The sequence below is a fragment of the Grampus griseus genome (assembly GCF_964374135.1).
Source record: "Grampus griseus genome assembly, chromosome: 14".
Taxonomy (NCBI): Eukaryota; Metazoa; Chordata; class Mammalia; order Artiodactyla; family Delphinidae; genus Grampus; species Grampus griseus.
Window position 1 is genome coordinate 9,131,560 of NC_139008.1, and position 13,788 is coordinate 9,145,347.

The 13,788-nt window shown below is 43.8% G+C and overlaps 1 protein-coding gene across 1 annotated transcript in view; it reads right to left on the minus strand.

Moving 5' to 3' along the window:
* BAZ1B (bromodomain adjacent to zinc finger domain 1B) overlaps positions 1–8,774 on the minus strand; it is a 66,109-nt gene extending 57,335 nt beyond the window's left edge. Inside the window, exon 1 of the mRNA XM_082669741.1 lies at positions 8,641–8,774. Within this exon, the coding sequence (XP_082525867.1) occupies positions 8,641–8,747 (107 nt within the window). The 5' untranslated portion in view covers positions 8,748–8,774. The remainder of the gene's footprint in view (positions 1–8,640) is intronic.
* Positions 8,775–13,788: the final 5,014 nt, after the last annotated feature.

Here is a 13,788-nt window from a genome sequence, read left to right on the forward strand (position 1 = left end):
ATGATTAACACTAAAGTATGGTTAGGACCGTCTACAACTGTGCTTTCTTCAATTCACCCAAGTTTCATTTCACAAGACTCACACAATACTAAAGATTAGTAAGAAAAAATAAAGGCAAAATAAAATACAAGACACAAGGAATAAGAATTTAAGGTATGTGAAACTGTTACACAACTCAGATGGTCAGCAAGTTTAAGAATCAGTTCCACAGTAAGATGAGATGGCTCCAGCAGTCTCACAGGCAGTTTGGAATAACCCCGTGCATATGCTAATGATCCATTTACTAACAGCCTTCCAGTCTACCTTGGAAACACTTGTTGATTCTCTAAGGTTTAAAAAATAAGTTCCATAAAGTAGTAAAAATAATTCTGATATAGTAATATTTATCCAGAGTTTATGTTATCTCCAATAATACCACGTCCACAAGTTGTTTACCAGTCATTATTCCGTCTTTGTGAGGGAGATGGAGGAAGACATCCTATAACTAGTGCATGTATATGGTAACTTTCCATACCATCCCAATTGTAATTCATTATCACCCAGCCATATTCAAATTCAAATGACAAGTAACTAATTTACTTTTATGCACAGCAAAAGATGTTATGCAGGAAAATAAACTTACACCACAACTAGAGAATTAGCTGCCAATCTCTGTACTTTCCAAGTGACAGTTTTTATATATAATGGTTGAAATAAAAAGTATTTAAACAGCTCCCCTTGTAATATTACCTCACAACTAAACAAATAATTCATTTTTAATATAAAAGAGATTCTTGGTTTTCTAGGGTTATGATCAGTTAAAAGACAAATGACAGGGATAAATCCATAAATAATCCAGAACTGTAGTTTTAGTCAATAGTATAAGCACCTTCTCTCACCATATCATTCTCTGGATCTGCCAAAAACAAAGCAATATGTCTCTTTTCCTCACCGGGCTGTTGCTAATATTTAAATGATTAAACAAAATAGAGCACCTGTAAAAATCAGGAGTCAGACTTCCATAGAAAGCTATTTAAATCCAATCACTGAAAACTTATAAAATCCCATAGAGAAAAGGAAATAGCATGGTTTCTACAGGGACATTATCATAACTAACTTATCAACAAAATGGATTTGTTTTCTGTTTGCCTGTTTGCACCTGGGGAGGGGAGGAAAAATAAAGAATCAGTACGTGGATTTATTTAAACATTCAAAAAGCTTAGTAACATTCTAGGGCTTCCCTGGTGGCGCAGTGGTTGAGAGTCCGCCTGCCGATGCAGGGGGCGCGGGTTCGTGCCCCAGTCCGGGAGGATCCCACATGCTGCGGAGCGGCTGGGCCCGTGGGCCATGGCCGCTGGGCCTGCGCGTCTGGAGCCTGTGCTCCGCAACTGGACGGGCCGCGGCAGTGAGGGGCCCGTGTACCGCAAAAAAAAAAAAGCTTAGTAACATTCTAATATATCATTCAGCTACACTGAAGAAATTCACTGTGTAATCAGAGAGAATGTGAGATTAACAAATATGTCCTAAAGAGAAAACATTAAGTTTTTATTATTAGTTGTTATTTTATTCATTTATTTATTTATTTTTGCTGTGTTGGGTCTTCGTTTCTGTGCGAGGGCTTTCTCTAGTTGTGGCAAGCGGGGGCCGCTCTTCATCGCAGTGCGCGGGCCTCTCACTATCATGGTGTCTCTTGTTGCGGAGCACAGGCTCCAGACCAGCAGGCTCAGTAGTTGTGGCTCACAGTCCTAGTTGCTCGGAGCCATGTGGGATCCTCCCAGACCCGGGCTCGAACCCGTGTCCCCTGCATTAGCAGGCAGATTCTCAACCACTGCGCCACCACGGAAGTCCCTATTATTAGCTGTTAATTTAAAAAGTAGGAATAATGTGGGAATTTCCTGGTGGTCCAGTGGCCGAGAGCATGGGTTCAATCCCTGGTCGGGGAACTAAGATCCTGCAAGTCACGAGGCTCTGCCCAGTGGAGGGGGGGAGTAGGAATAATGTGCCATGTGCCCAGTCCATTCTCCTTAGATCAAGACCGATATGGCCAATAACACACAGAACTGCTGTCACCTGGATGCCTCAGTAATCCCTCAAATCCAACTTCTTCTAAAACTAAACTCTTACTACTCCTCCACTCCCTCCCAAACTTGCTCTTTAACAGATACTCCCAATCTCACTGAATGGCCCTAGTGTCCAAGTTAGAAATCAGGGAATCATCCTAACCTCTTCAGTCCCTAACTGTAACCACTTAGGTGTTTCTCAATTAAGTCCTTTCTCTCCAATAAAAGAACCATTATCCAAATCCAGCTTTTGATCCTCATTTCTCATTCAGTCATAACATTTTAAAACATGTTAATTGGCCTGACTGGTAATCCTCTTCTTCTCTGGCCCTTTGTGATTCTTACACTCACAACCTTTTTTCTCAGTCTTGTTTTTAAACCCATTTCTTCCGATTTAAAAATCTCACTTGGCCTCAGGCCTCCTAAAATACAAATATGTTGTTGCAAAGGGAAAAATCCTCCGGCCCCCACAGTTCTGAAAATCATTCCACTCATCAAGATTTTATTGTGTTTTATTTTCTATGATTTTTATTATTTTAAGGGAAAAAAAGGAAGAAACTTTTTTTTCCAACTTTTTTCAAACAATATGTATTTAAATACCAAATACTGATTGATTGAGTGTGGTTTTTCAAATAATGACAGTCTCTTCTACCCTAATACAGATCTTTCGTACCCTCCTGTGAAAATCATCATCAGTATAGCATTCTCATTCTGGGTGACCTCATCCATGCCCGTAACTTCAACTACTATCTATATATGCTAATAACTTCTATCACCAGCTCAGTCTCCTCTCTCTGAACTCCAGGCCCATATATATACTAGCAACATATACATCTCCATTTGGATATACTCAGCAATTCAATATAAGAACCTCCGTAACTAAACACTTCCTATCCGTCCCCCACCACCCTTCACAGTCAAAACAAAAGAACCACTTGATCCTCTTCCATGAAACCCCACACCCCAGATTGGGACTCAAACCCAATCACATCTCAGATGGGGCTTGAACCCACAATCTCCCTGCTGAAACCACACACCTGGTCTCAGGACTAATGAAGCTCAGGTTCTTTATGCCTCAGTGCAGAAGGAATGCAGCGAGAGGCAAAGCCATAGGCAAGAAGTAGATTTATTAATATAGGATGCTTGTGAAGGATGCAAGCAGTCAGGCAAGGGAGTTTTCCCCAAGACCTAAGTGGGAAAGCAGGTTTATTTAGGGAGATACACACTCCACAGACAGAGTGTGTGGGCCCTCTCAGAAGGCGATAGGCCCTGGAATATGGGATGGTTAGTTTTTATGGGCTGGGTAATTTCACAGGCTAAGCAATAGGAAGATTACTCCAACTATTTTGGGGAAGAGGCAGGGATTTCCAGGAATTGGACCACTGCCCACTTTCTGGCCTTTTACGGTTGGCCTCAAACAGTCAGTGCGCCTGCGGGGCGTCATTTACAATATTCTAATGTATCGCAATGAGCCTATAATGAGGCTCAAGGTCTACTGGAAGTAGATTCTTCCGCCGTCTCGGTTCTAACCACTTTATGTCCTCAGGGGCTGTCATTCTTTTAAGGTTGTGCCCTGCCCCCTTCCCTCCTGTCTCACAGGGTCCTCTACATCAGAGAAGAACACCACTAACCAAGTGATAACCAAAACATAACCCTTGATTCCTCCCCAATCAATCACCAAACCCTGTCAAATCTACTTAATTTCAGAAATCCATCAACTGTACTTCTCTCCACCTCAAGGGCTAGTAAATTTATTTAGACCACCATTATCTACTGCCTAGATTATTTAATTATTTAAACACCATCTAGTTGCCATTTGTCTCAAGGCTGCAGATCCATTCTCAATGCTACAGCCACATTGATCTTCCTAACCTAAAAGCCTGCTTCTTTCCTGTTCAAATTTTTCAACAGCCTCCACTAAATTTAAGGCAAAGTCCAAACTCCTCAGCCTATCTCACAAGGACCTGTGATGCAGCCCTTTTCTGTATCTCTCAACACTGCATCTCCATCCCCACTTCTTCACTCCAGCCATATGAAACTTCTTTCAGGTTTTCAAAATCGGGAATTCCCTGGTGGTCCAGTGGTTAGGACTCAGCGCTCTCACTGCCAGGGGCCCGGGTTAGAGCCCTGGTCAGGGAACTAAGATTCCACAAGCTGCCGAGTGCAGCCAAAACAAACAAAAACAGCTCACTGAGATATAACTGGCAAAATAAACTAAATTCTAACCATCCTTTGGATCTCAACTTAAAAGCAACCTTCCCCAGGAAACATTCCCTTAACCCTAAAATGTGGCAGATTGTACTGTTTTTTCCAAATATCCACCTCTCTTCCCTAAGAGGATTCTACACCTCCACCCACTGCCATGTGGCTTGCAATGCCTCCTGGGAAGAGGAAAGCACATCCCCTCCCCACAAAGGCTGGGCCCTGCCACATAACTTGCTTTGACCAATAGATGTGACAGACACCACTTCCAGGAAGAAGCTTAAAAAGCTGTCATGGTTTCCTCCTGACCTTTCTGCCACTAGAAAAGGTCGCTGCAGACAGGGACTGCTCCTTCAGCCTGAAACTTGGAATAAGAAAAATGTGCGTTTCCTTTTTTTTTCACCTGTTTTCTTTTTTTCAAATGTGGCCCTAGAAAAATTTTAATTACATGTGGCTCACATCACATTTCTGTTGGATAGCACTATAAACCTAACGATTACGTCTAGGAATGAATGTCCTCTGACAGCACAATTTTTAACTGACTAGTTATTCAAATTAGATTAATTTCAAAAGTCTAAAACTGAAATTTCTACAACCACCCCTAACATTAGGTAGTTTTAAGTTTATGTAACTCTGTTCTGGTTATTACTTTGATTTATGCTAAGAGAAAAGTTAAAGAAAAAATAAATGAAAGGAGAAAAAAAAAGCCCATGAGAAGGATATTCAGGGACTTCCCTGGTGGCGCAGTGGTTAAGAATCCGCCTGCTAATGCAGGGGACATGGGACCGAGCCCTGGGCTGGGAAGATCCACAGGCCATGGAGCAACTAAGCCCATGCGCCACAACTCCTGAGCCCGCGGCCTGCAACTACTGAAGCTCACACACCTAGAGTCCATGCTCCACAACAACAGAAACCACCGTGATGAGAAGCCCACGCACCACAACGAAGACCGAACAGAGCCCCCCCAAAATAATAATAAATTAATTTTTTACAAAAAGAAGGATGTTGAGTCAGCTGGCTCTAAATCCTATTTCAGATTTTAGGTTACCAAAATAAGTCACTCACTCTCAAATAACCGCTCAAAGCAAATGCCAATTGTGGTTTTTATGTTCCAGCGACTGCTGCACTTATAATTGCAGACAAAATGTCAAAGCAATTCTCCAAAGGTTGTGTAAGCTATAAATGATAAGTTCAAATCCTAGACTATCTCATTATGCATCTACTTTTTCAAGAGTTCAAGAGCTACTTCCTTACCACCATATGCTGCTCTTCTTTGTTCTCTTTAGCCTTGTAAGTATTGTTTCTTTCAATAAAGTACCTGATAGCCTGAAAGGAAGTGGCCCATAAAAGTATGGAGGTTAAATAAGCATAACTATAACGCTGAGAGTTCTAAGTGAGAAGACAAAGCACCAACTCAAGATCTGCTTTTTATCCTATTTTCTCTCTTTGGACCAGTCTGTCATTAAGTTAAAAATAACTCTAATCTGATAATAACTTGTTACTTTAAAGAAATTAAATTATAAAAATCGACATAAGAGCTCAGTATTCCAACTGCCCAATAAAATCCTGTCTTGCAACTACAACTTAACCCCAGCTCTTAAAACACTCTAGGCAAATCAAGTTATTCTTGCCTAGAGCCAGAATAACTGTATATTCTAATACCCCCTCCTTATTACACCATCTAAAAGTTCTCATATTGATGCTACTAAGGTTATGAACTAGTTTCTAGGCTTTAGAAACTAGGATAAAGCAATACAAAAAAAAATTTAATCTACAGCAGGCCACTTGTAGGTTCAGTTCCTCCTTAAAATCTATCTTGACTTAAACACAGTCAGTGTAGAATTCTATTGTCAAATAATCACATCAAGAAGTGATTCCAATAAAGTTAATTTTTCAAACCAAGATCTACTGTCTTGCCAGCAGTAGTACTATCCTAGGAAGCAATGTACCATAGATTTAAAGCTACAGTACAATAAACATCAACATATAACCCAGTCATTAAACGTGTGCATCATTCACAACCACTGTAAGTTTAATGAAGATGTACAATAATACCTTCAAGAACACAATGCTCACAGCTTTAGGTCAATAAAACACCATACAAATTTGCCATAGAATATACATGCAACCAAAAGGTAGGTATTAGGAGAAAATTAAAGTATGAAGTCCTATTAAAACATAATTATAACTATAAATTAAGAATTGGAAATAACAATACTTCAAATGCAGCAGTTACCCAACCACATACTTGTTCTCCTCTATGAAATCACTAATAGCCTAATAAAGAAATATGCCAACCTGCCAACCACACAGTACAATTGTTTAAAAACCATCCTCAAAGTGCTTCCACTTGTAGAAATTACCAAGGGAGCAATTTTCCCCCAATATATAACACAATTTAAGAACTCCTTTGTTAAAAGGGTTCTAAATACTCATATGGGAAATTTTAAAGATGAAGAATTTTTATTAAATACATAACAGTTAAAAAGTTCCACATATCAGTTTTCAACTGTCATCATTAAAAAAAACTCCTCATATGTATCGCTGTATTTCAGCGATTTCAGTAAATGATATGAAAAGGCCGGGGCTGCCAGTTCTATCTACAGCCATTTTTTACAGAGCTCAGTACCTAGTACAGACTTAGAATTTGTCTCCTCCCTATCGCAGTTTCTGATGCTCCACTAGAACCAGACCTGAAAAATCAACAACCAGTAATATTAGTGTGAATAACCATCAACTGCTCAAAAGATGACATCTGAAAAGGATATGGCAGATTCCCAAAAGTAATTTTTTACTTCACCGATGTTTTGGAATGTTATTTAAAAAAAAAAAAAATTGGGCACTTTTAGAATAAAGTATTTGGTAGAGCTAGAGCACTTCTCCAAAACAATCCAAAAGTCCTAACAGGACATGAAAAAGAACCAGATTACCACTCCGACCCCTCCCTTAAATGCACCTTATCATACCACAAACTGACACAAACAATGGACTAACATTATTAAAAGTGAAAGAATAGCATTCCATGTTCCTCTCTTGATTTACTTTCAGGGATGAGGTACGAGGAGCACTGAATTCTACTCCTGATTCTCATCATTTACGGAGTGTGTGACCTTTAGCAAGCCAACCTCAACTGTGTGGGCCCGCTAGGCATACCCAGGCAGGAGAACCCCACCATCTCCAAGATCCATTTCAGCTCTGAGATGCTCTAGCTGCATTTCTTCAAGAGCCCTCCTACAGCATGGATTCACTTGTCAAATCCCTTTGTATGTAAACACCTAACATCCACAAACTGCACTCAAACAAGAATGAGGTTATCCCATAAAGCATTACATTAAAGGGAGGATCAAAGAGAAATGAAATCAAATGATATAGCTCACACCGGCATTTCCTTCCATACTGAAGCAAGCAAACTGAAACTACTAAGAAATCAAGTCCTTCCAAAGGGAAAGGGGTGATAAAACTAAAGAATACATTACCCTTCACTCTTGAAGCTTTCTGTACACTAAAGAAAGCTTGATTCAGAAAACTTTTTTACACTTAAGCTTCAAAACGGACGCATCTGGCATCCATAAAAAAAGTAAATAAGAGTCGTACAACTTTCAACTAAAAGACTAATAAGCTTGTGCAAGAAACCTTAAGCAATGATCAGAAGAAAGGGTGCTCCTCATTTAAAACATCAGCCTCGTGTTTCTAAAGTACAACATAAAAACTTTAAGCGTGTCTTTTTGAAACGTTGTTAAAAGACAAATACTGATCTCCTATACATCGTCAAAATTCCAAATCTGTGCATGCCCAGGGAAGGAAGGCATCCGCTCCTCCAAGGTAACTTTTTTACTGCCTCTTCTCTAAGTCTGGACATTCATTCTTGGTTTTGTGCCTCACAATCCTGTCAGTTCATCCATCACCAGCCTAAAGTCCACTCGGGAGAAGCAAAACACAAATGTCCCCGCAGAGATCCGGGAAGACGCAGTCGCGACTTGTACAACCCAGATCACGAGGCCGCTCAAGTACAATTTCCAAAACTTAAGTGGAAGGCTTAATTTATAAAGAAAAAAGCAGCAGCAAAGGAAACCCCGCTCAACCCTCGGTACTTACGGCCTAAAGCCAACCTCCTGGGGCGGGGGGGGGGGCGGGATAGAGGGTCGTTCATCTACAGCGAGGCCCGGTGACAAAGTGCGGGTCAGAGGAAAGGATGGAGGGCGCAGGGCTCCGGGGCGGCCTGAGCCGGGCCGGCCCGCCCGCCCACCCCCCCGGAACGGCGGGCCTGGGGCTCGAGCTCGGGGTGCTGGCCCGCCAGCGCTGGGCGCGCTGACAGCTGCCACCGGCGCGGGGCTGCGCGGCCCACCCCGCCCCACCCCACCCCGCGAGCGGCCTGGCCGGCGCGACTGGAAAAGGATACTCCCGGGTGCGGAAGGCCTCCTGAGTGTGCGCGATGGTGAAGAGCGGCTCCTCGCCGGGAAGCGGCTTCACCAGCGGGAAGGGCTTGCGGCCCAGGAGCGGCGCCATCGCGGCGGCGGCAGCGGCGGGGAAGGCGGCTGCTCCTCAGCGCGCCCGCGGCGTAACACTAGGCCCCGCGGCCCGGAGCGAGCGCCTGGCTCCCGGGGGTGGGGTGGGGGAGGGGAGGGGTGAGAGGGCGGCGCGAACTCGGCTCCTTCACTGCTGGCGCCGCCGCGCTAGGGCCATGGAGAGGGACGCAAGGGCACAGAACTCCCACGCACAATGCCGCGCCGCCCCGAAGCCTCCGGCCAACCTTCGCTACGGGTCCCCGCGTTCCGCAGTCACGACTCGTCCTCAGCTGCACCGGAGGAAATTATTGAAAAATGGCGGGAGATTCCCCTCCTCCCCCCGGTCCGGCCAGCGCACACACTAACATGCTCCCCTGTGGCGCCGGTGGCGAATGCTCCAATAGGCGGAGAGCTGGTCAGCACCCAGCGTTTATTGGCTCACAGGAGCTGCCGCTCTGCGATTGGGTCCCTCCCCCTTCCCGGGCCGCCTAGTTGGGTTGCAGCGCACTAGAGGGCAGTATGAAGAGGTGAAAGGTCACGTTATGTAAGCGCCAGTGACAGGAGCGGGCCTCCAGCGGCGGAGTTCAAAGTGGGGGACAGCGGGGGACCGAAAGGCCGAGAATTCAAAGAGGTCAGGCCAGGGAAGCCCTCTAACATACACAGACACTACGCCATCTGTCACCGAAGGCGACACCGACATCCGGGCACCACTGTCCGTGTGGTGCGCCGGAGGGGGGAGGGGGAGCGCGCGGCCAGGGGCTTTGTCTTTTCACTTGGGCTCCGCCCCCTTCTTAAAGGCACCGCTCTCGGCCACGCCCGGAGGTGCGCGGGTGGGGCGGATGGGAGGAGGGCTTGGCGGGAAGTAACCTCCAGACCTTACCTCAGCAAAGGTTCTACGAGGGGTAACTTGAGCCCCAGCCTTGCTCCCCCCAAAGTTACCTGCTTCTAGACTAGAGTGTGGTTGAGATCTGGATATTAGTATAATGCTTGCTTCTAGGGGCTTGCTGGAAAGGATAATACAGAATCTTCTTTGGAAAAATATATTAAACGACATGTCTATTAAAAATACATACCTTCATTCAAATAGTCTTTACTAGCACCTACAATGTTCAGGGCCCTGCGTTGGGTGCTACAGGGGAAAAAAATGAGACTTGAAAAAATGAGAGACAAATAATCACAGTTCTGTGCGATGAATGCTGTACAAAGTGCGCAGTAAGAAAACAGCAATAATTGTGCCTGGGGAGTGAGAACATTTGAGCTACTTCTCCAAGCACACTACACCCACATAGTCCAAAATCTGCTTGGCTATCCAGTACAGTCAGAAACACACTTATTAATCATTCATCCCTGGTTAAATTGTCACCCTTGGTTCAAAAATCTTCAGTGGGCTTCCCTGGTGGCGCAGTGGTTGAGAGTCCGCCTGCCGATGAAGGGGACACGGGTTTGTGCCCCGGTCCGGGAAGATCCCACATGCCGCGGAGCGGCTGGGCCCGTGAGCCATGGCCGCTGAGCCTGCGCGTCCGGAGCCTGTGCTCCGCAGCGGGAGAGGCCACAACAGTGAGAGGCCCACGTACCGAAAAAAAAACAAAAAAAAATCTTCAGTGCCCAGAACATACCTTCCCAGCCTGGTCTTCGACAGGGCTAGACTGCTAGATATCCCTGAATGGCAGCATGCCAATGCCAGACCGTTTTCTCCTTTTCTTCTCACCTTGAAGTGAGAAGGATACCCCCCCCACCCACGTAAAAGGTAAGTTCTAGGTGTCAACTGGAAAAAAAAAAAGCACAACCTAAAAGTTGAGAATTATGTTTTATTTGGCAGACAAAACCGAGGATTTAAGTCCAGGACACAACATCTCAGATAGCTCTGAGAGACTGCTTGGAAGAGGTAAGGGAGGAGCCAGGATACATAGGAGTTTTTGCAACAAAGACCAGGTAGTAGTCAGAATATCGAAAGATTACTGTTAAAGAAAACCAGATATCTCAAGTTAAGAGATTTATTGCTTTTCTATGTATGGGAAGATGCAAAAGTCAGGGCTCACTGAAATCATTCCTTTGATATACACCTCAGCTATCTGGGGCCAGTATCCTGTGCTTTCTCTTCCTGAGTTTGGGGGTCGGCGGGGGGCGGGGGGCACTGCTAGATGGCGGGCATCCTGTTTCTATCCTGAGTTCCCTCATGGCTCAGCTGTAAGGTGATGGCTTGTTGCCTGCAACATCCTTTGTTTACTGATGTGGCAGGCAACATTTTTGTTTTCCATTGATATAGGTCAGACGCCATCTCTATGAAGCCCCTTCTGATCACCTAGCAGAGAAGGGAGCTCTTCTTCCTTCAGTAGCAATTTCCTCTAAGAGGATTAGGAGAAACCTCAGAGGATGTGGCATCTGAGTTGATTGTGAAGAGGTAAGTAGCCCACTCCACTAGGCAGAGGAAATGAGGGACGAACCTTCTAGGCAGAGGGAGCAGCAGAGCAGACTTGGTAAATTCAGGACAATGTGCCTAAAACATAGGGATTTTTCAGGCAGAAAGTATCAAGAGATGAGAGTGGCAGAGGAAGTCATCATCCTGGCCAAAGCGTGTGAGGGTTGAATTGAAGCGACTCTATAGGAGGGAACTGCAGTAGTTTGTGGCACTGGTGGCAAGGGCCTCGAATGTGTAGCAAGATCAGTGGAGACAGGTGGCCAGATTTGAGGCACAGACTAAGTGGCTAATGGGATGGACACTTGCAGAACTAGATAACTAACGGCAGACTACACACAGAAAAAGAACTCCAAAAACATCCAAAAAACAAATTTTGGAAACTTTTGATATTTAAAAAAATGCATCTAATTGCACATGAGAATGGTCACCATAGTCATTTCAGTGCTTGGGGCTGCTGTGGACTGGAATCCAGCCCCTGGTGGTGATAAAGCGGAGATCTAAAATGGGAGACTCAGTGATGGACTCAGTTTCAGCCATAAGAACCGGAGACCGGTACCCTGGAGAGCCATCCAGAACACAGTTGGAAATCCTGCAGACCGCAGTGGAAGCTAGAAGTGGGGCTTTGTGAATACAGCCTAGTAGCTGGAGTCCCAAGAAAAGGAGCTAAGAAGTGTCTCTCCAAACAAAGAACAGTGTTTACCTTGTAGAGATGGAGTTATGGTTGGTTTTATTTTCTTCGTTATCTTTTTGTATATTTTTCCATTTGTTTTTCTATAGTGATTATATTTTCATTTTAAAATAGAAAAAAATAATAAACTTTAATGTGACTATTGCTTGGTGGTTGTCCTCCATTCCTTTCTATGGCTCCAATTTACAAACAATGGAGCTAATTGACACAAGATTTTTTAACACCCCTCTTTCACTGATGCACACTGAAACCCTTGATTAGACAGTTTCAGCTTGTCATTTTTTTTTTTTTTTTTTGACTGCACCATATGGATAGGGGGGATCTTAGTTCTCTGACCAGGGATCTAACCTGTGCCCCCTGCAGTGGAAGCATGGAGTCCTAACCGCTGGACCGCCAGGGAATTCCCTACAGTTTCAGTTTCTGGCTGGTATTTTCCGGCCTGTCCTGTTGGTTCCTAAACCTCAAAACATCCCAAATCTGCAGTCTGTGATCTCTGTTCCCTCCATCACCTGCTCTGTGTGGGTGTTTTTTATTTCTATTAATGGCCCCACCTTCCTCACAACCTCACAGGCTCTGCCTTGACCTCTCTTGAGCTCCACAGCCATAGAGTCAATCAGATGACAGCAATTCTGCCTGCCTAAAATCGTGAACCATCCCCTTCCTGCCATCCCCACTGCATCCTACTTCAATTATTTCTGGCCAAAACTACTACTGTAATGACTTTCTTCTTTAAAAATGTTTTAAACTACATTAAAATTATGTCTTTTTTCATGGTAAAATGGACATGGTTCCAAAAAGGAAACATATAGATGGAGTTAAGAAAACAAATAGTTCTACAAAAAGCAGCCCTGCAGTGCTCTCCCCCATCCACTTCCTGCTTCCCCCAGGCACCCATTTTCAATACATTAAGCTGTTTCCTCTGGTATTTACCTCCCTATTTCTAAATAACATATATATTGCTGTTTTCTTTAGTTTTTCAGTTTTAGTATTAGCTGTTGACTTTCGTCAGTGGAAGATGAGAACTTAGCCCTCTTATATCCCCCAGAAACACCATACACGTATTCAAGCATATATAATTATGTTGCAATAGTTCAATCAATAGTCAGTGTGTAACTTATGATTATGAATTATTCACAAATGATCCACATGGTGAACTGATTGCATTTCCTTTCTTCTTTTGTTTCCCCTGGTTTGCCTCATGTATTTTACTTTGTTTTCCATATACCTATTGCTGTTCTATCCTCAAACTCACAGAACTGTAAGTCTCCTCTTGATAAGTGCAAACATATCTAGATAAGGTTGGCAGGGTCCTTCCAACTTGTCCCCTGCCTCCCTCTCTTTCCTCTCCATGGCATCTTGCTATGTCACTCCCTTGTCCTTGGCTTCTAATGGTTGGCTTCCTAAAGCCAACAGAGTAAAACCAAACTCTCTTGACGTGACCTTCAAGGCCCTCCACAATCTGTCCTGTGTTTCTGTTTCTTCCCTCAGACTCCTTCCTCTTCAGCAAAACTAGGTTTATCTAGGTTTCTTAATACTATTCCCCACTAAAAGGATCCTCTATTTGATTCTTTTCCAAAATCTGCCTGGTCACTTTTTATGGTCTCTTGGTCATTATACTTTCAATAGCTTCCTTTGTTTAAACAAATTAAGACATACTTCATGTACCACATATGATTCTAGTATCTGTGACATTAAAGTTTTTTAGTACCTGTTAAATTTTTAAGAAAAAAACAACTAAAGATGACGAAAAAACCAACTAGAGATGACCAAAAAAAAAGGCAACAGAATTAACTGGGATTCTAGTTTCATCCATGACACCTGGAGCCCCTAAGAGAAATGAGAGGAATCGCTTTAGGGAATATGGAAATGAAATTTTTTTTAATATTTATTTTAGTTGCACCAGCTCCTTAAGTTGTGGCACGTGGGCTCCTTAGT